We start from the raw sequence: 26,303 nt of genomic DNA on the forward strand, positions 1-26,303 counted from the left end.
TTTTTTTTTTTTTTTTTTTTGAGAGAGAGAGGGAGAGTGCAAGCAGAGGTGGGGAGGGAGAGAGAGAGAGAGAGAATGAATGAATGAGAGAGACTATCCCAAGCAGGGTCCATGCTCAGTGCAAAACCTGACTCGGGGCTTGAACCTACAACCCTGGGACCATGACCTGAGCCGAAATTAAGAGTTGGGTGCACAACCAACTGAGCCATTCTGGCGCCCCTAGACCTTCCTTATTCTTTTTGGCAGCTGCTGAATATCTATTTCTAACTGGTTTATTAAAGTCCAAAGTAGATCTTCGTATATTACATTTGGTTATTATGTCTCTTAACATTACCCCATATATGCATATCTATATCTATGTAATACATATATAAGTTTCTCCCTCTCCCCTGTAAATTTTTTTTTTAATGTTTATTTTTTGAGAGAGACAGCAGGGGATGGGGAGAGAGAGAAGGGGACAGAGGGTCCAGAGCAGGCTCTGCACTGGCAGCAGAGAGCTCGATGGCAGGGCTTGAACTCATGAACTGTGAAATCATGACCTGAGCCAAAGGCAAATGCTTAACTGACCGAGCCACCCAGGTGCCCCACTCCTTCCCCCCGTTAAAATACCATTTATTTGTTGAACCAACTGCATCATTTATCCTATAGCATTTTTTACATTGTGAATTTGGTTGATTTTATTTTCCTGGTGTATTTAATATGTTCCTTTATTTTCTTTATTTCTTGTTCATTGATGTTTAGAGTCAGACAGATTAAGGTTCAGTTTAAAATTTTTATTTTATTTTTTTTTCAACGTTTATTTATTTTTTTGGGGACAGAGAGAGACAGAGCATGAACGGGGGAGGGGCAGAGAGAGAGGGAGACACAGAATCGGAAACAGGCTCCAGGCTCTGAGCCATCAGCCCAGAGCCTGACGTGGGGCTCGAACTCATGGACCGCGAGATCGTGACCTGGCTGAAGTCGGATGCTTAACCGACTGCGCCACCCAGGCACCCCTAAAATTTTTATTTTTTAAAGAATATTTCTTAGATGGTTCTGTGTACCTCCTATCTATGTAGCAACATATCAGGAGGGATATAATGTCTTTGTCTCACAGTAACTTAAAAAAAATTTTTTTTTTAATTTTGAGAGAGAGAGAGTGCAAGCAGTGGAAAGAGAGAGAGAGAGAGGGTGAGTGAGAATCCCAAGCAGCCTCCACACTGCCAGCTCAGAGCCTGAGTCGGGGCTCAAGCCCACTGAAATGCAAGACCATGACCTGAGCCAAAATCCAAGAGTCCAGTGCTTAACTGACTGAACCACCCAGGTGCCCCTGTCTCATAGTAATTTTAAGATTTATTAGTGAGTGTAGGCCATGTCAGTTCATCTGTTACAGAGTTCCCCATCTACTTTCACCTAATGGTTTTAGCAACCACTGATACTGTTGACTAGGCCTATTATTTCATTAGGAGCTACAAATGATGCTTTTCTGATAAAATCATTCCTATTGCTTTTGGTTCACTTTTTAAAATAATTTCTTTTACTTCTAATTTTAGTTATATTTAAAATTTATAAAAATAGTGTCTCGGGAAGTAGTCATTTAGATTTTTAGAGTTCTGAGTAATTGAAAAACATAACGTTACAGTATAAAATATGAGGTTGGCTAGCATCTTAATAGGTCCTCTTTGCTGTACTTGGATAGTTTTTCTTTTAAAGCTTATTTTATTAAAAAGTTCAGCTACTTTCTTTTTAAAGATCTTTAATCATACCAAATCAACTATTTTGGAATTCATAAACTAAATAGAATTAGAAATATAGAATTTAATTTTTTTTTTTTTTGAGGGAGAAAAAGCACAAATAGGGGAGGGCAGGGCAGGGGGGACAGAGGATATGAACCAGGCTTGTGCTGACAGCAGTGAGCCCAGTGCGGGACTTGAACTCATGCACTGGAAGGTCATAACCTGAGTCAAAGTTGGTCACTGAACCAACTGAGCAACCCCGGTGCCCCAGGAATATAGAATTAAAAAAAAAATTTAAAAAAAAAATTTTTTTTTTTAATGTTTATTTATTTTTGAGACAGAGAGAGACACAGCATGAACGGGGGAGGGGCAGAGAGAGAGGGAGACACAGAATCGGAAGCAAGCTCCAGGCTCCGAGCCATCAGCCCAAAGCCTGACGCGGGGCTCGAACTCATGGACCGCGAGATCGTGACCTGAGCTGAAGTCGGACGCTCAACCGACTGAGCCACCCAGGCGCCCCCAAAATTTTTTTTTTTTTTACATTTATTTATTTTCGAGAGAGAGCGAGCACGAGTGGGGGAGGGGCAGAGAGAGAGAGAGGGAGACACAGAATCCGAAGCAGGCTCCGGGCTCTGAGCTATCAGCACAGAGCCCGAGGCAGGGCCTGAACCCACAAACTGTGAGATCATGACCTGAGCTGAAGTCAGGTGCTCAACCGAATGAGCCACCCAAGTGCCCCAGGAATATAGAATTTTTTAAAAAGGAGGAAAGAATATGGTTAATGATTGAATACAGTCCAGACCGATGACCAAATTACATCATTGTTCAAGATTTCACAATTTTGAGAATTAAAACAAATTAATTTGTAACAGAAACTTACAGGAAAATTGCATATATAGTACAAAGAACTTTTTTTCACAAACCATTTGAGAGTGACCAACTGATGTTCCCTTACCTCTGAATATTTTAGTGTGTATTTTCTGCAAACAAGGACATTCACCTCCAAAATTGGAAGACACCACATCAAAATCAAAATTAGCATTCATACATTACAACCATATCGTCCTCAGTTTCTCTATTTAAGTTTTGCCTGTTGCCAATATTGTCTTTTATCATGAAAAGATACTCATTGCAATTTATTTAGTTACCAGATTTTCCACTTGGGACCAGTTTCTCTTTCTTCCTTCCTTCCTTCCTTCCTTCCTTCCTTCCTTCCTTCCTTCCTTCCTTCCTTCCTTCCTTCCTTCCTTTCTTTTCTTGAGAGACTATGCAGTGGGGGAGAGGGTCAGAGGGAGAGAGAGAATCTTAAGCAAGTTCCATGCTCAGTGGAGCCTGATGTGGGGCTCAGTCCCATGACCCGGGATCAGGACCTTAGCCGAAATCAAGAGTCAGACCCTCAACCAGTTGAGCCACCCAGGCATCCTGGGACCAGTTTCTTGATCTTTTTCCTGACTTTCATACCCTTGAAACTTTTCAAGGTTTTTGAAAGTTTTCAGATCAGTTATTTTGTAGAATGTCCCTTAACTTGGGTTTTCCTGATATTTCCTTGTGATTAGATTCAGGTTATGTGTCTTTAGCACAGATGTCACAGAAATTTTTCTCATTTTACCTATTAGGTGATACATGATTTCCAGTTGTCCCATTTCTGATAATTTTCATTTTGATCACTGGATTAAATGGAGTCTGCCTGGCTTTTTCATCATAAAGTTACTCTTTTTTTGTAACTAATGAGTACCTTATAGGGTATTTTTATACTTTATAACAATGTAAATATGCCATTTTTATGAAATGTTCAATTTATTTGTTTACTTATTCATAATTTTATGGATTCATGGTTTTCTATTTTATTCTATGGATTTTAAGTCCATTGCCGTAATATGTTTTGATCCTCCAGCTGTTTTCAGTTTGGTCAGTGGGGTCCTTTTCAGTGTGACTTCTGTGTTTCTCTCTGTTTGGGCTCCAGCACACTGTGCCAGGCTGTCATGTCACACTGTGGGAACATCCTCCCAGGATTCTCCCAAGAATGGATTATGCTTTCCTCACCCTGCTTGGGCTCTGACAAACTCTTCTTGGCTTCCACTGCAACTATCTCCATACCCAGCATGGGTACTTGCTAACGCATCTTCACTTCATGTTTTCTTGGGGCTTCATCTTTATGTGGGCTAGTTTGGACTTTCTTACAGCTCGATGGCTCAGGGTGGTTTGTTTATATGGCGATTGAAGGCTTCAAGAGTGTAATTACTCCAGGGGGTAAGGTAGAAGCTATGATTGCTTTTTATGATTGAGCCTTGGGAAATGTATAACATCACTTCCATTTTACTCTTGGTTAGAATAATTAAAATCTCACCCACTTTTAAGGGATGAGGCATGGGGCAGAGCTCTCAATGAGAGAAGTGTCAAAGTCATAGTTGAGGAAGAGTATGTAGGATGGGAGATACTGTTGTGGCCATCTTTGGGAAATACAACCTATGGCACTGAGAAAAGCGTATCACATAGAAACTTCATTGTCAAGATCTTTTCCTACTTTATTTTTATCTTCATAGCCCGAGAAACAACTTGTGAAAAAAGCAAATACATTTTGCTTGACTATTCAAGACATAAGATGAGATACTGAATGCATTCTTTATATCTTACCTTAAAAAGACAGTTAACTTGAGCCGATGAAAAAAGTGATTTACCAAAACTTTGTGAACATTCTAAATTAGAATCCTTGTAAATCTTATGGGCTACTAATTATTATTATTATTTACAGCATCTTGTGACTTTTTACCTAATTGGTCATTGCAAGAAGCATGGAGATAAGATTAGAAGTTTTGACATCAACAAGTATCAAGCAGAAAAAGCCCTGGCCACGAGTCTCCTGGTTAGGACAGGTAGGTTTTTCTTTCTTCATACAATACCAGCTATAATAATGTGTTAAATGTGTACTTTGCCTCTAAGATAGATGTTCTATGGTCTTTAAAAAAAAACAAAACAAAACACCATCTTTAGCAGGATCACCTCACTGAACAGAGTTTTTTGTGTTTGTGTTTTTTTTTTAATTAAAAAAAATTTTTTTTTAACGTTTGTTATTGAGAGAGAGAGACAAAGTGTGAGCAGGGGAGGGGCAGAGAGAGAAGGAGACACATAATCTGAAGCAGGTTCCAGGCTCTGAGCTATCAGCACAGAGCCTGAATGGGACTCGAACTCACAGACAGCGAGATCATGACCTGAGCTGAAGTTGGACGCTTAACCGACTGAGCCACCCAGGCGCCATTTGTTTGTTTGTTTGTTTGTTTGTTTTTATGTTGAGTAAGTTAGCTTCTCAAAAAAGTTAAATGGTCTGTGTAGAAGAAATACTTTATTTAAAAAAAAAAAAAATTTGTCCTGTTACATTTAAGGTTGAGATGGCAAATATCAAAAGGAATTTTTAAATTTAAATATAATTAACGTGCAATGTTATATTAGGTTTAGGTGTACAACATATCCTATAATTCCATGCATTACTCAGTGCTCATCACAATAAGTACACTCACCATCTGTCACCAGACAACACTATTACAATATTACTGAGTATATACTCTATGCTGTACTTTTCATATCGGTAACATACATTTTATGACTGGAAGTTTGTACTTCTTAATCCCCTTCAACTATTTTGCCCATCTCCCCACTCCTCTCCCCTCTGGCAACTACAGGTTTGTTCTGTATTTAAGAGTCTGTTTATTTTGTTGTTGTTCATTTTGATTTTTAGATTCAACATGTAAGTGAAATCATGATATTTGTCTTTCTCTGACTGACTTATTTTACTTAGTATTATACCTTCTAGGTCCATCCATGTTATTGGAAATGGCAAGGTCTCATTCTTTTTTTTTTATCACTGAGTAATATTCCATTTTATACATATCACTTCTTTTTTTTTTTAACTTGTTTTTTTTTTTTTTTTTAATTTTTTTTTTCAACGTTTTTTATTTATTTTTGGGACAGAGAGAGACAGAGAATGAACGGGGGAGGGGCAGAGAGAGAGGGAGACACAGAATCGGAAACAGGCTCCAGGCTCTGAGCCATCAGCCCAGAGCCCGACGCGGGGCTCGAACTCATGGACCGCGAGATCGTGACCTGGCTGAAGTCGGACGCTTAACCGACTGCGCCACCCAGGCGCCCCTTAACTTGTTTTTTTAATGTTTATTTATTTTTGACAGAAAGAACGTGAGCCAGGGAGGGGCAGAGAGAGAGGGGAACAGAGGATCTGAAGCAGCCTCTGTACTGACAGCAGTGAGCCTGATAGGGTGCTCAGACTCATGAACCTTGAGATCGTGATCTCAGCTGAAGTAGATGCTTAACCAACTGAGCCACCCAGGCGCCCCCTCTTCTTTTTTTTTTTTTAAGTTTATTTATTTATTTTGAGAGAGAGCGTGTGCACACAAAGTGGGGAAGGGGCAGAGAGAGGGAGGGAGAGAGAATCCCAAGCAGGTTCTCCACTACCTGATGTGGGGCTTGAACTCATGAACTGCAAGATCATGACCTGAGCTGAAATCAGACGCTGAACTCACTGAGCCACCCAGATGCCCCTATTCCACCATCACCACCTCTTCTTCCTCCTCCTCCTCCTCCTCCTTCTTCTTCTTTTAAATTATTCATGTGTTTTGAGAGAGAGAGTGAGAGAGAGAGAGCATGGGAGGGGCAGTGAGAGAGGGAGAGAGAGAATCCCAATTAGGTTCTGTGCTGTCAGTAAGGAGCCTGATGCAGGGCTTGAACTCATGAACCACGAGATCATGATCTAAGCTGCATTCAAGAGCTGGACAATTAACCAAGGAGCCACCAGGTGCCCCATACCACAACTTTATTCATTCATCTATTGATAGACACTGGCTTGCTTCCATATCTTGGCTACTATAAATAATGCTGCAATAAACATAGAGGTGCGTATGTCTTTTTGGATTAGAGTTTTTGTTTTCCTTGGTAAATACCCAGTAGTAGAATTAGTGAATCATATGGTATTTCTATTTTTAATTTTTTGAGGAACCTCCATACTGTTTTGCCAGAGTAGCTGCACCAATTTACATTCCTACCAACAGTGCATAAGTGTTTCTTTTTCTCTATATCCTTGCCAAATACTTGTTATTTCTGTCTTTTTTTTTTTAATATTTTATTTGTAAGTACCAATGTGGGGCTCAAACTCACGACCTTGAGACCAAGAGTCCCATGCTCACTTACTGAGCCAGCAAGGTGCCTCTCTTGTCTTTTTGATTCTAGTCATTCTGACAGGTGTAAGATGATATATCTCAGTGTGGTTTTGATGTACTTCCATGATAATATGATATTGAACATCTTTTCATGTATCTATTGACCGTCTGTGTATCTTCTTTAGAAAAATGTCTATTCAGGTCCTCTGCCCATTTTCAATCGGGTTGTTTGGGGTTTTTTGGTGTTGAGTTGTGTAATTTCTTTGTATACTTTGGATATTAACCCCTTATTGAACATATCATTTGCAAATATCTTCTCCCATTCAGTAGATTGCCTTTTTGTTGATGGTTTCCTCCTGTGCTGTGCAAAAAAATTTTGTTTTTTGTAACCAAAAGGAATATTTAATCTTCTGAATCCTTTCTTACCGGAACAGTCAGTGGACTGTTTTCTTACCATTGTGATTTTCATGAGTATGCCCTGTGCCCCTTAAAACTAGGATAAAGTTGGGCCAGGATACACCAGAAATCCAGGAATACCATTCACAATATATGGAAGAGATTCGTCACCTTAGGGAAATTTAGCAAGCCTATAAAATCCTCTTAGAATATGTAATAATTATGAAAATTTTAACGATTGGCGTTTTAGTGTTAGTGTCATTTCCTGTGAGAAATTATATCGTTAACTTCCTCTAGTCTCTTCTTTCTTTTTAAAGATGCTGTTTTTTTTTTTTTTTTTTAAATGTACATTTGAGAGAGAGAGCGTATGGACAAGCAGGGGAGGGGCAGAGAGACAGCGGGAGAGAGAGAATCCCAAGCAGGCTCCTGATGTCAGCACAGAACCCAGTAAGGGGCTCAATCTCACACACCATGATCTCATGACCTGAGCCAAAATCAAGAGTTGGACGCTTAACTGACTGAGCCACCCAGGTGCCCCTAGTGTAGGTAAATAATTAAAAAGCTTGCCCATAATACTGATCAAATTGATGAAATTAAACAACACGTAACCCAATTTTGGCTAGCAGAATTGTAAGACACTTTTATAATTAAAAAAAAATTTTTAGTGTTTATTTATCTTTGAGAAAGGGAGAGAGTACGAGCAGGGGAGAGACAGGGACACAGAATCCAAAATAGGCTCTAGGCTCTAGGCTCTAAGCTGTCAGCACAGAGCCCAATGCAGGGCTCGAACCCGTGAACCATGAGATTATGACCTGAGGTGAAGTTAGACACCTAACTACTTAAACAACTGAACCACCTAGGGGCCCAGCACTCTTATAATTTTATCTTATTTATTTTATTATTTTTTTCTTTAATTTTAATTTTTTTTTAATTTACATCCAGATTAATTAGCATATAGTGCAACAATGATTTCAGGAGTAGATTCCTTAGTGCCTCTTAGCCATTTAGCCCATCCCCCACTCCCACCACCCCTCCAGTAACCCTCAGTTTGTTCTCCATATTTATGAGTCTCTTCTGTTTTGTCCCCCTCCCTGTTTTTATATTCTTTTTGTTTCCCTTTCCTTATGTTCATCTGTTTTGTCTCTTATAGTCCTCATATGAGTGAAGTCATATGATACTTGTCTTTCTCTGACTAATTTCACTTAGCATAATACCCTCCAGTTCCATCCATGTAGTTGCAAATGGCAAGATTTCACTGTTTTCGATTGCCGAGTAATCCTCCATTATATATATAAACCACATCTTTTTTATCCATTCATTCATCAGTGGGCATTTGGGCTCTTTCCATACTTTGGCTATTGTTGATAGTGCTGCTATAAACATGGGGGTGCATGTGTCCCTTCGAAACAGCACACCTGTATCCCTTGGATAATACCTAGTAGTGCAATTGCTGGGTCATAGGGTAGTTCTATTTTTAGTGTTTTGAGGAACCTCCATACTGTTTTCCAGAGTGGCTGCACCAGCTTGCATTCCCAGTACTCTTATAATTTTAAAGGTCAAAAAGGTCTCGGTGCAGCCATTAGGTCATCTTACCTAGTAATTCTAATAAATATTTTAAGATAGAGTGAAAAATCTCCAGGATACCTAATCAACCTTATTTTCATTTTATGATTTGTGGTACAAGTGTATAATCTTTCTTGAATGTCACTTTGTTTTCCTTTCTGGGATAATTTATTTAGATTAGAGGTTGAATTACCTCCTGGCACCTCTTAAGTGTCATATGTTTCTTCTCTTAGGAAAATGAAGCTGTTTTCCTTTTGGATAATAAATTTATAAATGAAATTAATTTGCTCTCTGGAAGAACAAAGAAGAAAATTCCTTGTCTGCAGCCTTTGTTGAAGGATGCTATTGTCCTAACAACATCCAGTAATGGTTAAGTAGTACTGATATTTTCAAAAGGCTAGATTAATTGTATTCATAAAAACTTGGGGTAATATTAAGGGAAATATTAGATTATAACTATTGTATTTCCTTTTTGGAAACAGATGCCTGGCTGGTTGGGGTACTCACTACAGGGGAGCTTTTTCTTTGGAACAAAGATCAAGATTGCTTGAAAACTGTACAGGCAGCTGAAAAGCCTAAGAAAATGATTCAAGCTGTAGTAGGTGGGAATTTTTTATTTGTTTAAATTGGTTTCCTTGATAAATGGGAGGAAAAGAAGATGAACATTTTCCTATTACTACTTTAAAAATATCTCTGTATGTGTGCATAAATATATCTGTGTATATATAAATATATACATATACATATATATGTTTTCTTGTATATATATATGATTTTTTTGATGGTGTTTGTTTTTTACTATTTATTTAGGGAGAGCACACAGGTGAGTGGGGGAGGGGCAAAGAGAGGGAGAGGGAGAGGGAGAGAGAGAGAGAGAATATGAATCTTAATTTTTTTTTTTTCAACGTTTATTTATTTTTGGGACAGAGAGAGACAGAGCATGAACGGGGGAGGGGCAGAGCGAGAGGGAGACACAGAATCGGAAACAGGCTCCAGGCTCCGAGCCATCAGCCCAGAGCCTGACACGGGGCTCGAACTCACGGACCGCGAGATCGTGACCTGGCTGAAGTCGGACGCTCAACCGACTGCGCCACCCAGGTGCCCCAGAATATGAATCTTAAGCAGGCTCCATGCTCAATGCAGAGCCCGATGCAGGACTCGAACCCACAAACCATGAGATCGTGGCCTGAGCTGAAATCAAGAGTTGGTCATTTAACTGACTGAGCCACTCAGGCACCCTGATGGTGTTTATTTGTGATACTTAGATTCATCTTGAAGAAAAGTCTGGCTTGCCTAACATATCTGATAACAGTGGGTTCCTAATGTCACATGACAAGTACATGGTAAATATTATTATTTGTACTTTTAATTTATTAGTAGTGCCTTAGTTTTATCCTGAATGGAAATGAAACATCATTTAGGAGTCTTATTGTCAGGATAGATAAATGATGTACTTTCTGGGAGGAACTCAGACTTCACAGGTTTAATTGCCTTTTTTTGTTTGTTTTTTTAAAGCAAGCTCTTTGAGACTGTACTTGTATGTATCTGGAAATGGGAGAAGAGTTCTGCTTATAACTCCTGGATGCATATTTCTTTGGGAATATTTGGAATTCAAGAATATCTTATCTTCTAAAAGCCCTTCATTGGTAGGCCAGTGGTCCCAGATCATACCTGAAGAAGCAGTTCATTTGCCTTCTAATGAAGATAAAGAAGCTGTAGTGCATGCTGTCTTTATAAAAAATGAGGTAAAATCCAAATCAGACAGGGTGTTCTAGAAGATGAGATCTCAGACTGTAAGAACAGGCACTGTTTGTGAAGCTGTTGAGCAGAGTGTGTGATAGCATTGCTGTATATCTTTAATCATCATTAATTGTCACAGTAATTGCAAAGTTATTGTGGAAAAGATATTTTTACATTTCTTGGTCATATTTTTTAAAATGTTTATTAAAAATAGTTTGAACTCCACCAAAAAACTACACTACAACTGACAAATGAATTCAGTAAAGTCACAGGATATGAGATGAATATACAGAAATCTGTTGCATTTCTCTACACTAGTAATGATGTAGCAGATTAAGAGAATAATTTCATTTATAATTGCACCAAAAATAATAAACCACCTAGAAATAAACCTAACCAAGGAGGTGAAAATCTGTACTCTATAAAACATTGACGAGAGACATTGAGGGTGTCACAGATGGAAGGATATTCCATGCTCATGGACTGGAAGAACCAATATTTTTAAAATGTCCAAACTACCCAACATAGTCTATAGATTTAATGCAACCCCTGTCAAAATGCCAACATTTTTCAAAGAACTGGAACAAATAACCCACAATTTGTATGGACCCATTAAAGACCCCAAGTAGCCAAAACAGTCTTGAAAAAGAAGGACAAAGCTGGAGATACCACAATTCCAGATTTTAAGTTATACTACAATGCTTAGTAATCAAAACAGTATGGTACTGGCACAAAAATAGACATACAGCTCGATGGAACAAAATAGCCCAGAAATAAACCCACCTGTATATGGTCAATGAATCTATGATGAAGGAGGCAAGAATATACAGTGGGGAAAAAGTCTCTTCAACAAATGGTGTTGGGAAAACTGGACCACTTTCTTACACCATACTCAAAAATAAGCTCGAAATGGATTAAAGACCTAAATGTGAGACCTGAAGCCATAAAATTCCTGGAAGAAAGCATAGGAAGTACTTTCTCTGACATCAGCCATAGAAACATTTTTCTAGATACATCTCCTCTGGCAAGGGAAACAAAAGCAAAATTAAACTATTGGAACTAGACAAAGATAAGCTTTTGCACAGCGCAGGACGAAACCATCAACAAAACAAAAAGACAGTCTACTGAACGGGAGAAGATATTTGCAAATAATATATCCAATAAGGGGTTAATATCCAAAGTATACAAAGAACTTACACAACTCAATATCAAAAAACCACAAATAACCCAATTAAAAAATGGGCAGAGGACCTGAATAGTTATTTTTCTAAAGAAGACAAACATGCATGAAAAGATGCTCAACATCACTCATCATCAGGGAAGTGCAAATCAAGTGCTGAGATACATCACCTTACACCTGTCAGAATGACTAGAATAAAAAAGACAAGAAATGACAAGTATTTGGCAAGGATGTGGAGAAAAAGGAACCCTTATGCACTGTTGGTGGGAATTGGTGCAGCCACTCTGGAAAACAGTGTGGAGGTTCCTCAAAAAATTAAAAGTAGAAATACCATATGATCCACTAATTCTACTACTGGGTATTTACCCAAGGAAAACAAAAACACTTATTTGAAAAGACATATACACCCCTATGTTTACTACACCATTATATACAGTAGCTAAGATATGGAAGCAAGCCAGTGTCTATCAATAGATGAATGGATAAAGAAGATGTGGTTTATTTTTTAAATGTCATAATTACTCAGTGATAAAGAATAATGAGATCTTGCCATTTGCAACAACATGGATGGAGCTAGAGGGTATAATGCTAAGTGAAATAAGTCCAATCAGAGAAAGGCAAATACCATGACTTAAATTATATGTTGAATCTGAAAGACAAAAGGAACAGACTCTTAAATACAGAGAACAAACTGGTGGTTGCCAGAGGGGAGGTGGGTGAGGGGTGGATGAAATAGATAAAGGGTGTTAAGAGCACACTTACCTTGATAAACACTGAGATGTGTAGAATTGTTGAATCATTATACTGTACACTTGAAACTAATATAACACTGTATGTTAATTATACTTGAATAAAAAAAATGGTTTGACCTTAGAGCTTCCTTTCTCTTTTCCTAGTATTTTCCCTAGTTTTTATTATTTATTTATTTATTTATTTATTTATTTATTTATTTATTTATTTAGAGAGCATGAGCAGGGGGGAGAGGCAGACAGAGAGAGGGAATCCTCAGCAGGCTCCACACTCAAGAGTAGAAACTGAGTGTGATTGCACAACCCTAGGATTATGCCCTGAGCTGAAATCAAAGAGTCGGATGCCTAACTGACTGAGCCACCCAGATGCCCCAATTTTTATTTATTTTTTAATTTCAGTATAGTTGAGACACAATGTTACATTAGTTTCAGGTATACAACATGATGATTCATGAACTCTTTATGTTATGCTGTGTTTTCCACAAGTGTAGCCACCATCTATTACCATCAAAACTATTATTATGCCATTGATTGTATACCCTCTGTTGTACCTTTTATTCCCATGACTTATTTGTTACATAACTAGAAGCCTGTATCTCCCACTCCCCTTCACCCATTTTGTCCACGCCCCTGCCCTGCACCCTACTCCCCTCTGGCAAACATCAGTTTGTTATCTGTATTTACAAGTGTGATTCTGTACTTTTCTCCATTTTTAAAATATAACTAGTTTTATAATTTAAAAAGCTAGAATTGGTGATAATTAAGCCATTTAATTACCAGGAAAGAACACATTCATTAACTAAAAAACATTATCAATAGCTGCATGCGCTCTTTATATGTATGGACCAACATTTTATTACCCAGTCCACTGTTGTTAGAAATTGCATTTTGAATTTTTTTTTCCTTTATCTTCTTCCCACCCCTGGGGGTAGTGCCCTAATTTAGATAATAAATAACTATAAGAGAAAAAAAATTATAAGAATCCAGTTTCAGCCACAGTAAATTACAGTGTTTTCTTCCTTTTTTAATTTAATTTTTTAAAGTTTATTTATTTATTTTCAGAGAGAGAGCAAGCATGCATGCGGGGAAGGAGCAGAGAGAGACAATCTTAAGCAAGCTGTGAGCTCAGTGCAGAGCACGATGTGGGACTCAAACCCACAAACCGTTAGATCATGACCTGAGCTGAAACTAAGAGTTGGATGCTTGCTTAACTGACAGAGCCACTCAGGCGCCCTTAATTTTTATTAATTGTTTTCAAATTTCTATTTAAATCTAGTTAGTTAATATATAGTGCAATATTGGTTTCAGGAGTAGAATTCAGTGACTTATCATTTACATACAACACCCAGTGTTCATAACCAGTGCCCTCTCAAAACCCATTCCCCATTTAGCCCACGCCCCACCCACCTCCCTCCATCAACCTTCAGTTCCCTATCTTAAGAGTCTCTTATGGCTTGTTTCCCTCTTTTTTTCTTTTTTTTCCGCTCCCATATGTTCGTCTGTTCAGTTTTTTTTTTTTTAATGTTTATTTTTTGAGGGAGAGACAGCATGAACCAGGGGAGGGGGCAGAGAGAGAGGAGAAACAGAATCAGAAGTAGGCTGTAGGCTCTGAGCTGTCAACACAGAGCCCAATGTGGGGCTCAAACTCATCAACCACAAGATCATGACCTGAGCTGAAGTTGGACGCCCAACCAACTGAGCCACCCAGGTGCCCCTCATCTGTTTTGTTTCTTAAATTCCACATATGAGTGAAATCATATGGTACTTGTCTTTCTCAGACTGACTTATTTTGCTTAGCATAATACACTCTAGCTCCATCCAAGTCATTGAAAATGTCAAGATTTCATTCTTTCTGATGACCGAGTAATATTCTGTTTTATATATATATCACACTTATCCATTCATCAGTTGATGGACACTTGGACTCTTTCCATAGTTTGGCTATTGTTGATAATGCTGTTATAAACATTGGGGTGCATGTACCCCTTTGAATCTGTATTTTTGTATCCTTTGGGTAAATACTTAGTAGTGCAATGCTGGGTTGTAGGATAGTTCTATTTTTAACTTTATGAGCAACCTCCATACTGTTTTCTGGGGTGGCTGCACCAGTTTACATTCCCACCAAGAGTGCAAGAGTGTGCCCCTTTCTCTGCATCCTCACCAACACCTGTTATGTCTTGTGTTGTTAATTTTACAACACATTCTGACAGGTGTGAGGTGGTATTTCGTTGTGGTTTTGATTTGTATCTCCCTGGTGATGAGTGATGTTGAGCATCTTTTCATGTGTTTGTTAGCCATCTGGGTGCCTTCTTTGGGAAAATGTCTATTCTTCATTGGCAGTGTTTTTTTAATTTTTAAAAATTATGTTTATTTTTGAGAGAGAGTGAGAAAGAGTGTGAGTTAGCGGGGGAGGGGCAGAGAAAGAAAGACACAGAATCTGAAGCAGGCTCCAGGCTCTGAGCTGTCAGCACAGAAACTGATGTGGGACTTGAACCAACAAACCATGGGATCATGACCTGAGCTGAAGTCGGATGCTTAACTGAGCCACCCAGGTACCCCAGTATGTTTTCTTAAGCCAATAAGCTGCACCTTGATTTCCCATTTGGTCCATGCCCTGGCTCAGAAATAAATTACTTATTCTTTAGTCTTATGTTAAGAATAAAAATACAAGCAGGATTTCTGTATGTTTCATTTATTTTATTTATGATGAGAATATATGTTTTACATATCTTAGTTTATTTTCGGATTAATATACTAAAGTTTATTAAATTTATCTACAGTTATTTGGAGATTGCTGCTTGTGTTCATTTACTTTTTATTCTGGAGAATGTCTGAAGTTAACATTTCTAGCAATTCGGTGGCATGAGAATGTATTTACACCTGTAAGGTGAGATAAAGGTTTTCTTTTTCCTTATTTTCTGTACCTTTTAAAATATTATTTTTTCACCCATAAATACATAAGATTAATTAAATGAAATGTAAATTTGAACTTTTGAGACCTTACAGATCTATTCTTCCCATAAGTACTGTTGTTATTTTAGTTTTCATTTTAATGTTTTGTTTATTTTTAGAACAAGCAGGGGGAGGGGCGGAGAGGGAGGGAACAGAGGATCAGAAGCAGGTTCTGCAAGGTTTTTCTCATTTTTATTTCCTTTCATGGAATTAAGAACATGTAAAAGGTAAGACAGGCTATGGTCTTGCTTGTATTAAAATTATAGAGATAGGTATTTTGGGAAATAATTGAATTTTAAAAAGGATATAGCTCAAATTTACTACTGTAACTTTTAATTTTTTTTTAATGTTTATTTATTTTTGAGACAGAGAGAGACAGAGCATGAATGGGGGAGGGGCAGAGAGAGAGGGAGACACAGAATAGGAAGCAGGCTCCAGGCTGTGAGCCATCAGCCCAGAGCCTGACGCGGGGCTCGAACTCAAGAACTGCGAGATCGTGACCTGAGCTGAAGTCGGATGCTCAACCGACTGAGCCACCCAGGCGCCCCACTACTGTACCTTTTAACTACTCAAGTACTTTCTATTATTTTTTATTTAAATGTTTATTTTGAGAGCAAGAATGTGTGCACATGAGTGGGGGAAGGGCAGAGGGAGAGAGAGAGAATCCCAAGCAGGCTCTGCACTGTCAGTGCAGAGTCCAACTCGGTACTTGATCTCATGAACTGTGAGATCATGACCTGAGTCAAAATCAAGAGTCAGATGCTTAACTGACTGAGCCACCCAGGAGACCTGCTCACATAGTTTTTTTGTTTTTTTTAATGTTTATTTATTTTTGAGAGAGAGAGACAGAGAGTGTGTGAGCAGGGGAGGGGCAGAGAGAGAGAGGGAGACAGAATCTGAAGCAGGCTCCAGGCTCTGAGCTGTCAGCACAGAGCCTAATGTAGGGCTCAAACTTATGAACTGTGAGATCATGACCTGAGCCAAAGTCGGACAGTTAACCAACTGAGCCACCTAGGCACCCTTGCTCACATACTTTTTAAACTAGAAATAGTTTTATATATACTACAAAGCCCAATAAAATACATAGTGCATTAAAAGCATATCATGCCTGGGCACCTGGGTTTCTTAGTCAGTTAAGCTTTGGACTCTCGACTTTGGCTCAGGTTATGATTTCATGGTTCATGAGTTCGAGCCCTGCTTTGGGCTCTGCACTTACAGTGTGGAGCCTACTTGGGATTCTCTCTCCCTCTCTCTCTCTGCCCCTCCCCCACTTGTGAGCATGCACTCTCTCTAAATAAGTAAACTTTTAAAAAAAGCATATCATGCTTCAGTAAGATTTAGTAAAATGTGATTTTTAAAATTTTCTTAATTTTCTTATGCTCTGGTACTTTATATATTAGGTGTATAATGAGTTGGACTCTAATAAATATACATGTGTGTAACCATATACCAAATATAGAACATTGCCACTATGTTATTTTTATTTTTTAAAGATTTTATTTTATTTTAAGTTTATTTTGAGGGAGAGAGAGGAAGGGGCAGAGAGAGAGAGGGAGAGAAAATCCCAGAACCTTTAGATCATGACCTGAGCAGAAATCAAGGGTCAGATGCTTAACTGAATGAGCCAGTTAAGATTTTATTTTTAAGTAATCTCTACATCTAACATGGGACTTGAACTTATAAACCCAAGATCAAGAGTCACACGCTCTCCTGAATGAGCCATCCATGTACCCCAGAACATTGCCACTATTTTAAAAATCCATTCTTCTCTATTTAATTTCTGTGAAAATGTTTACAGTGATGTATAATATGTGTCATCTAAATCTTTTGTCAAAACAGATGCATTTGGGGTTGACTATGGAACATGCCATTACTAACAAAATGCTGATACTGAACCTGTTTAACTGGCAACTGCTCTTTTGTGGCATGGATGAAAATTCTGAGCAGTTGCTAAGAGGGCCTCTAATATTCATGCACATATAGGAATTGGACCCTTAAGTTTTTTATGATGAGCTAAATATTAAAAGTTACTATATTTCCTATTTTCAATTATTTCATTACTTACTTAGATCGTTGCCATACCATGTTCATTGGGCACAACAAGACTGCCTTCTGTGCCATCTAATTCCCAAATGTGAATCGGTAAAGTCAAGAGGAGCTCTAATTTCTGCCTTTTCAAGAGATGGCATTACTCTGGCAGTAACTCTTAATCAGAAAGACCCAAAGGTCAGTATATGTAATCTGTCTTGAAAGTAACCTATGAAAGAGTTCAATTTGGAGTTATTTTGTAATACTACTTTATGTTCTTTATATTGGTGTTTTCTGATCCAGTTTAACATTGTGGTGTTTTCTGATCCAGTTTAACTTTAACATAAAGTTATTTTATCCAGAAGCTATAATTTCAAAACTTGGCCTTCAGAAGTGAAAAGAGGGTAACAAAAAGGAAGAAGGGCAAAGTGGTAACTGATGTCCTTAAAATATAGTATAAAAGAGTGAGGAGTTTCAGTTTTCAGTATTGTTTTGCCAGTTGGGAAAGACTTCCAAGATAGTTTATTAATATAATAATAGGTCTCTAGGTCTCTAGAATTATAAGTAATGATTAAAGTAAAATAATTTTAATGTTTTTTTTTCTTTCTTTTTTTTTTTTTTTTTTGCTTTCTAGGCAACTCAGGTATTGTTTATAAACACGTTGAATTTTGTTACTCTCTGTGGTAGCCTGAGAGGGTGTAGTAATAAGAATCCTGTGGTTCCACCTACACTTATCAGGTATGAACTCTTGTGTTTCTGCATAGCATTTTTATTTTCTCTTCTAATAGTTTAATAAGTTTAAGGCTCTGATAATACAAAAGATATCTAAATAGATATTTAGGTAGATAATGCAGCTTACTTTCAGCATTTGTGCTTGATTAATTGCTATATGAAGGAAAATCTTAAGGAAGGATCTGGTAGGGTAGAAGATACATGAACATATTTTCTTTTCTCTTTTATTTTTTTCTGTGTTATCTCAGGAGGAGTGGAATCATAACTGGATAGGGGATATTGGGCTTAATTAGAGACTGAAATGAGAAAACCTGGACTGGGAAGATCATTATATACTTGGGGTGGCTGAGGTGTTTATAGCTTTTTAAACAAAGTTGGCATGCTCTGCATGTGGGTTAATAGCAATAATCAGGATTTTTGATAGCACAAGAGTCTCTACCAGGATCTATTTGGGATTATAGAGTAGGAAGGTTTCCTCTTGGACTTCCTAATTTCCTTTTCTGAACATTTTTCTTTGCTGTTCTCTGAATTTTCAAAGTTTTCAGATCTATCTAGTCTTGCCTCTTCATTTTCTTTCCCCACCCAAAAGTTCTTTTCTGAAGGTATTACTCATTCTTACACCTGAAATTAATGTAACATTGTGTCTTGACTATACTTCAAAAAGAGAAAGAAAAGAAAAGAAAAGAAAAGAAAAGAAAAGAAAAGAAAGAAAGAGAAAAAAAATGAATGAATTGCTGGTGTCAGTGCAGTGGTCTCTTTGACTTAGAGTGTACGTCATTATTTACATAAGGAGCTGCTTTTTGTCTCCATGAAAGATTAATATTACTAGATAGTTAAGGAGCTGTAAGGATGACTTTGGGAAGAGGGAGTCTGCTGCTGCATGGAACCTCTAGCAAGCTGCAGAGAGAGGGCAGGCATGGTATTGATTGACCTTTAAATCTATCAGTAGATTTGAGTTGTAGACACCAATAGAATTAAAGTTGTTCTAATTAAAATGTGAGTGACTAAAAAGCTTAACTCTTTTAGGGAGTATTTTCATCTTATCATTTGCTTATGTGTCTACGTGAATTTCTAGTTTGTATGTTTTATGGAGTAGATGTTGATGAGCAAACTCCTTTTTTTCCTTACCTTTTTTCTGGGAAGTAAAATACACGAAATGTATGTGGCAGTTTGCTACTGTTCATTCTTTCCTCCTTATTTTTTGAAGTGTTTCAACTCTGCTTGGCCATTTTAAATTGTCAAAGACATTGTAGAGAGTCCTTTCTAAACATACTGTCTTGCTTTTTCTAGGTCCTACTGGGTAGGTGATATCAGCTGGACTCATGATAGTCTTTTTCTGGCTTGTATGTTAAAACGTGGCTCCCTGGTTTTATTGACCTGTCAAGGTGAATTGGTAACATTAATTACATTTGGTTGCTCTATAGAATTTGGGCCAGCAGAATTTATTCCTTTTCACCCACTCATAACATATAGGTGAGACATTTGAATTATTTTAATTTGTTTGTAGAAGGTTTTCTCTTTTGGTATTACTTTATTGTGTATTTTTAAAAAAATAATTTCATCTTTCGAATTGTCTTTTGCTCTCTTTGAGGCTGTCCTTTCAATATCTGTTTCTTATTTATAGTTTTCTTCTATTTCTTTTTGTTGCTAAATCCTGGTGAAAATATGACATTGTGACTATGTAAGTATAAGTTATTTAAGTATTCAATAGCACTGAAACATTTGTCTTCTTTTATGTAAAATTCAAAGAAGTGTGATATGTCTTTTATTGTTTCTTTAAAAGAAGGCCACTTAAATAAATGAGTAACTCAAAATTAACTTGGCACATGGATTTATCTGTTTTTTTCCCCCAAAGGGAAGAAGGGGAAAAGTTGTTGGAAATGGATAGAAGAATTTAGAATTTAGCCATGTTTTAATTTTTAATTGTGGGATGGGGTAGCGGTTTGGCTTTGGAGTCAGATCAAAATTTAAATCTTTGTTCTTCTACTTATTAGTTGTATGACTTTGGGTAAGTTATACCTTAAGCTCTTTTTCTTTTACTGGGAAGTGAAAATGACTATATTTGTCTCTTAGAGTTGAGGGAATGAAGTAAAATAATAAATGGTTATAAATAAGCACAATTCTGACATAAGTGCTTAGTAAATATTTTTGTTATTGATGTTAGTATTAGATATGACCTGACATATACACATAGGTATTTACAAAACAAAAACTTTGGAAAAGGATTTTGAAATCACTCCATTGCTATTGCTTCACAGAAAGGAGATTGAGGGATTGTCCTTGATTATTTGTAGCAAAAAGTGATGCTTAATTTTTAGCACCGGAAAGTTATAAGTGAAAAATTTGTTGGGGAACCTGGCTGGCTCAGTTGGAAGAGCATGTGACTCTTGATCTTGGGGTTGTGAGTTGGAGCCCCACTTTGGGTGTAGAGATTACTTAACAATAAGATCTTTTAAAAAAAATTGACACTTCCTGCAGTGAAAGTATTTTTTTTTTCCTTATTTCTTTATGGTCCAATTTATAATTGACTTGAATGTCCTCATATTCTTATTTATTTAAAAAAATTAAAAAAAATTTTTTTTAACGTTTATTTATTTTTGAGACAGAGAGAGACAGAGCATGAACTGGGGAGGAGCAGAGAGAGAGTGAGACACAGAATCGGAAGCAGGCTCCAGGCTCTGAGCTGTCAGCACAGAGCCCGACGCGGGGCTTGAACTCACCGACCGTGAGATCATGACCTGGGCTGAAGTTGGACGCCCAACTGACCAAGCCACCCAGGCGCCTCTAAAAAAATTTTGTAATGTTTATTTACTTTTGTGGGAGAGAGCGCGAGAGCGCTTGTGCGCGCATGTGCGAGCAAGTGGGGGAGGGACTGAGAAGGAGACACAGAATCTGAAGCAGGCTCCAGGCTCTGAGCTGTCAACACAGAGCCCAATGCCGACTGGAACTCACCCACAACGAGATCATGACCTGAGTGGAAGTCGGATGCTTAACGGACTGAGCCACCCAGGCACCCCCCTCATAGTCTTCTTTTATTTAGGGAACTCCTGGGTGGCTCAGTCCGTTAGGCATCCGACTCTTGGTCTCGGCTCAGGTCTTGATCTCAGGGTTGTGATTTTAAGCCCAGAGTTGGGCTCTGCATTGGGCGTGGAGTCTGCATAAAAAAAACACAACAAACTAATTTAGGACCTTTTTTTAAAAAGAAAGTGTATTTATTTTGAGAGAGAGAACATGAGCAGGGGAGGGGCAGAGAGAGAGGAAGAGAGAAAATCCCAAGCAGGCTCTGCTACATGGGCGCAGAACCCGATGTGAGACTCCAACCCATGAACTATGATGAGATCATGACCTGAGCCAAAACCAAGGGTCAGATGCTTAACCGCTGAGCCACCCAGGCACCCCAATTTAGGACTTAAAAAAATTTTTTTTAATGCTTATTATTATTTTTTTTTTTTGAGAGAGATAGAGTCAAGTGGGGAAGGGAGGGGCAAGAGAGGGAGACAGAGAATCTGAAGCAGCTCCAGGCTCCAAGCTGTCAGCACAGAGCCTGATGTGGGGCTCGAACTCACTAACTGTGAGGTCATGACCTGAGCTGAAGTCAGATGCTTAATTAACCGGCTGAGCCACCAGGTGCCCCCAGTTTAGGGCCTTTTAAAATGGATTACTTTTTCTGATTATATAAGTGATACATATTTATTATTAAAAAAATAAATTTAGAAAAATGTCTGTAATGAATACACCTGTTATTAAGGAGGAGAAAGAAAAAACTGAGAAAGACATTTGGAGAAGATAGTAGTGGGTAAAATTTTATCAGCTGAAGATTAAATTTGACTTTCTTCGTAAATGTACTTACTGTTATGGTGGTGTACCTGATTCTGATTATTTAATATTACTTAATTATGTATTCATAACTCACAATTATATTCTTATAAGTATATTTAAATATATAGTAAGAAAGAAGGTTAATTACTTAATTCTCTGTAATAGTAAAACTGAATTGCCTTAATTCTTTTCTGAAATAGTTTGTATAAAACTAAATTAAAAACAAAATAGAGTGAATGCCACAATTCAGGGAATATTTAAAAAACACATAAACCTACATTTTATTTAATCACTTATGTCTTCCTTACAGATATATACAGTTTAATGTTAGTGTGTTTAACTGGCTGTTTTATCATTCTGTAGCTTTTAATTGTTGTGTTGCTTTTCTTTGGAATAATCTGATTGTTTCCTTTAAGATTTTTCTTTTACTAATTCTTCAATTTTGTGTTTGTTTGCTAGACCACAGCAGCTTACATTTCAAGATTCAAATAATTCTGTAGATTCAACAGCTTCTGATAGTGACCCTATGAGACAGAGATTTTCTGTAAAAGCACACTCAAGATTACCCTACCTCATTATTTCTGATGGATACATGGTCACAACCCTTCGATTTCTTGATAACCTCTCTCCATCAGTGCTCATGAGATCCCTTCTACTTGATTCAACCCAGAGGCTTGAGAAAATGTACCAAAGTATGGTATTGTCTAAGGTATAGTGCTTTTGGTATTGCTGGTAAAAGTTGGCTTGTCTTTTCAGATCTAAAACCATACTGACAGTAATGTCCTTGGATTGTATATAGTTGTCTATAGAATTTTTAATTGCTTGTGATAGAATTACAGATAAAATTTTGCTCTTGGGTGTCTTTTATCTTTTCTTCTACAGCCAAAGGGCAAAGGACTGAACTTGCGATCACTGGATTCCCTAAGGTCTAGCCTGTTAAAACACCAAGGAAATAAAAGTGTAGCTGATTCTACTGTCCCCAGATTCTTACAGGCAGAAGAAACAATGAACTTGAATGAAAAAGCAGAAGATTTTCAGGTACTTAGTAGGTCTTTTATTTACTTTGAACAGTTACATATTGACTTTATTCCAAGAAACATATTTTATTTTTCTCTTGTTCAAGGGAGAGAAATTTGAGAACACCAGTGATTTTACTTATAAGATATTAAATTAAGCATGATTTTCTTCACTCATGTTTTAGGATTTTGAAGTAGAAGAAACTAATGAAGGCAAACACTTTCCAAACAACTTATTCTCACTTTGGAACCAAAAAAAGGATCCATTGTTCAGTAATGTCAAGGAGGGAAGATTGGAATTTGCGTCTATGTTTGATACGATACATGCAGAGGATAATACAGAGGAGACAGACAGAACCATTACAGAACTGCATTCTGTCCAGAAGAATCTCCTTGCAGCATGGGCTATAGGAATTTCAAAAAATGTAACAGAAAAAAATTTAATGTTAAATTACACAGTAGTTTGTATCACTCATTTTTTCTACATTCTTCAATTTATAAGATGTCCTTTCCCCAAACTTGATCCTTTTTCAAGCAAGAGCACAAGACATAATGCATGGGTACTTTGTATCTTTCAACTTTTTCATCAGTGTTTGTCAATCCAGTATTGGGATATGAGATACAAACAAGATGTGGGACATTTGGTAAAGCTGACCTCAAATACTATAAAGCTTTTGCTGATTCAGCAACAGCAGGGTCAGTTATTTTCAGAGAAGCTTTTGGCTTGTTTTCATTTACTCAAAATGGTAGCTGCTAATTTAAATGGCATATACATTCTTCAACCTGAAGTTATTTCAACGTCAGTTGATGGAAGTAGAACAGCAAATCAAGACAAATTGGTGGTACCCATTTTTCAAATGTTTCCAGATAGTGGTTCTCAGGAAAACTGGTCTTGGAGTTCATCTTTCAAGATTCATCCTCAAGTAGTAAATCTTGCTCAACAACCAGGACACAGGTATAATTACTTTATATTAGGGTACCATTAACATTATAGATGTTTTCCTTTTTGAAAAGTTGAGATATAATTCTCATGCTGTAAAATTCACCAAAGTGTAAAATTCATTGATTTTTAGTATAGTCACAAGGCTGTAGAACTCTTGGCACCAATTCCAGAATGTTTCTATAATCCCAAAAAGAAACTCTGTATCCCTTACCAGTCAGCATTAATAGATTTTTATATTTAAGTCAAATATTATTCAACAGACATATTAGTCTTGGGCAGCCATGATACATGCCCAAGTATTGAAAGATTTTGATTTAGGTAAGAAGAATGACTATAGAAGAATGACCATGAAGATTTATGAAGATTTAAAAAATGTATTATACTTTTTTTGATCAGTGGACTTTGTGCTATATTTAAATCTGATCAGTTTATATATATATTATTGTTTCAATGAAGAATACAGGCAGAAATAATAAGACTAAGTAGGAGGCTATACATATTTTTATTCCTAGTCTGAAATTTGGTTTTGATGATTACTTAATTTTGTGTGCAGATTGGCTGTTCTCTGGAGAGTGTTGTACAACAAAACTTTATGGTATCAAACACAGTTAAATCAAAGACTTCCTGATAGTGACAGACAGTTAACTGAAAAGATGACACAGGAAGCATCTACTGTCAAGGCTCTGCTATGTCACATACAGGCTAACTTACAGACTGCTGGAATTCGCTTGAACCAGGCGTTAGAACTTAAATCTATCAATGGTCAGTAATTTACAAACATTTTTTTTAACTCTGTGAATAAGCAATATAAGTAACTGGGCTTCTGTTTTATTAATTAGTTTCAATTATTTGTTTTTCAAAATAGTTTCTGGCTGAGCTTTATTTACTGAATTTTAAAATGAAGTAAGTTTTTATAAAGTAATTTCATTAACTGTGACTGATTGTTGGTTAAAAACTTTGTAGGTGAAGAGTGCTTCCTGTTAGGATCATATGAAAAGTCTGTCCTAATGTGGAAGAAAGCTCTACAAGAAACTCAAGAGAAAGGTAGGGTAGTGTTAAAAAACAATAGTTGTCATAATATTGGTAGGAATGTATTTTGACATGCTGTAGAGCTTAAAAATAATTCCAGATTTCGGAGTGCTCAGTTTTTTAATGCTCAAATGGAATACGTATGGTAGGCATCTTTAGTGTCAGAAATGCTTTTAAAATTATTTTTGGTCTTGGAATTTGTAGCATGAAGAGTTTTTTCTGTTATCTATAGGTAAGGCTCCTTTTGTCCTTTTTTTTGCTTAGTGATGGAATCTGTGATTATTAATGGGAAAAATGAGTTTTAGATACTAAATAAAATAATGTTTTGTTGGGCATTTACCACCTTTTTTACAGACTTAGAGAAACACAAAGCTAAGGCTCTCTGCCCTTAGGTAATTCAACTTCAAGAATTTCCCTTGAGTTATACTTATTGTTAGGTTAAGTTTGGTCTCCATGGGGTTTTTGATGAGACTATAAAGATGTAGATTCTAGAAACTGGTGATAGCTTTCATGATATTGAGGATGTGACTAGGATGACAGAAGTTCTCAGCTAGCGACCTGGGAACTAGCCATGACTGTAACTACGACATGGTCAGGTTTGGCCAATTATTAAAGTTATGTTCTGACTGCTGTGGCTTTGTATATTTCATTCATTCACCTATTTAACCAGTATTTATTGAGGTCCTGCTGTGTCCCTAGTACTCTATTAGGCACTAGGAATAAACAACAAATTGCCCACAATATGGAAGAGAGATTACATAAACAACTAGCACTCCTCTTGTTATGTTGTATGGTACATGCTGGAGAAGCACAGAAGAACATTTCCCACAATCTGAAGCTGGAGCGTAAGCATTGGTCTGGGGAAAACCTGGACTTGACATTTAAAATTGAGTATAAATTGGCCAGTTAAAGCAGTGGTAATGGTTTAACAAAGGAGATAGCATTATAGAAGCAAAAAGGCACGAGAAACTATGGCAGTTTGGTAAACTGCAAGTTGTTTCATAGGACTAGATCAAATGACATATGTATGTAATATTGGGTGTGGGGTGGTAAGAGGTAGGTAGAGAAAAGGTGATAAAGGAGCATACTATGCAATATAAAGGGATCAAAATTTTATCCTGAAGACATTGGGATCAGTTAGATACTTTATGTAGGAAAGAGAACTTTCCAAATGAATATAGGCCATTTGGAAAGATTGCTTTGGTACAATGTGGACGATCATTTGTAGGAGTGTGGTGTAGATATGTGGGTTTTACATTGAAGCAGGAAAATCAGT

General features: G+C 37.2%; 1 protein-coding gene across 7 annotated transcripts in view; it reads left to right on the plus strand.

The window, feature by feature from the left end:
* The window catches only part of CPLANE1 (ciliogenesis and planar polarity effector 1), a 153,721-nt gene that overhangs the window by 4,522 nt on the left and 122,896 nt on the right, over window positions 1-26,303 (plus strand). For all 7 annotated transcript variants that reach the window (XM_043599745.1, XM_043599769.1, XM_043599751.1 and 4 more), the window contains exons 2-14: window positions 4,468-4,588; window positions 9,073-9,208; window positions 9,322-9,441; window positions 10,355-10,584; window positions 15,289-15,395; window positions 17,530-17,686; window positions 18,123-18,226; window positions 19,511-19,693; window positions 22,499-22,748; window positions 22,922-23,077; window positions 23,241-24,010; window positions 24,552-24,760; window positions 24,962-25,042. In XM_043599745.1, coding sequence (XP_043455680.1) covers window positions 4,508-4,588; window positions 9,073-9,208; window positions 9,322-9,441; window positions 10,355-10,584; window positions 15,289-15,395; window positions 17,530-17,686; window positions 18,123-18,226; window positions 19,511-19,693; window positions 22,499-22,748; window positions 22,922-23,077; window positions 23,241-24,010; window positions 24,552-24,760; window positions 24,962-25,042 — 2,584 coding nt within the window. In that variant the 5' untranslated portion in view covers window positions 4,468-4,507. The remainder of the gene's footprint in view (window positions 1-4,467; window positions 4,589-9,072; window positions 9,209-9,321; window positions 9,442-10,354; window positions 10,585-15,288; window positions 15,396-17,529; window positions 17,687-18,122; window positions 18,227-19,510; window positions 19,694-22,498; window positions 22,749-22,921; window positions 23,078-23,240; window positions 24,011-24,551; window positions 24,761-24,961; window positions 25,043-26,303) is intronic.

The sequence above is a fragment of the Prionailurus bengalensis genome, chromosome A1, assembly GCF_016509475.1.
Source record: "Prionailurus bengalensis isolate Pbe53 chromosome A1, Fcat_Pben_1.1_paternal_pri, whole genome shotgun sequence".
Taxonomy (NCBI): domain Eukaryota; kingdom Metazoa; phylum Chordata; class Mammalia; order Carnivora; family Felidae; genus Prionailurus; species Prionailurus bengalensis.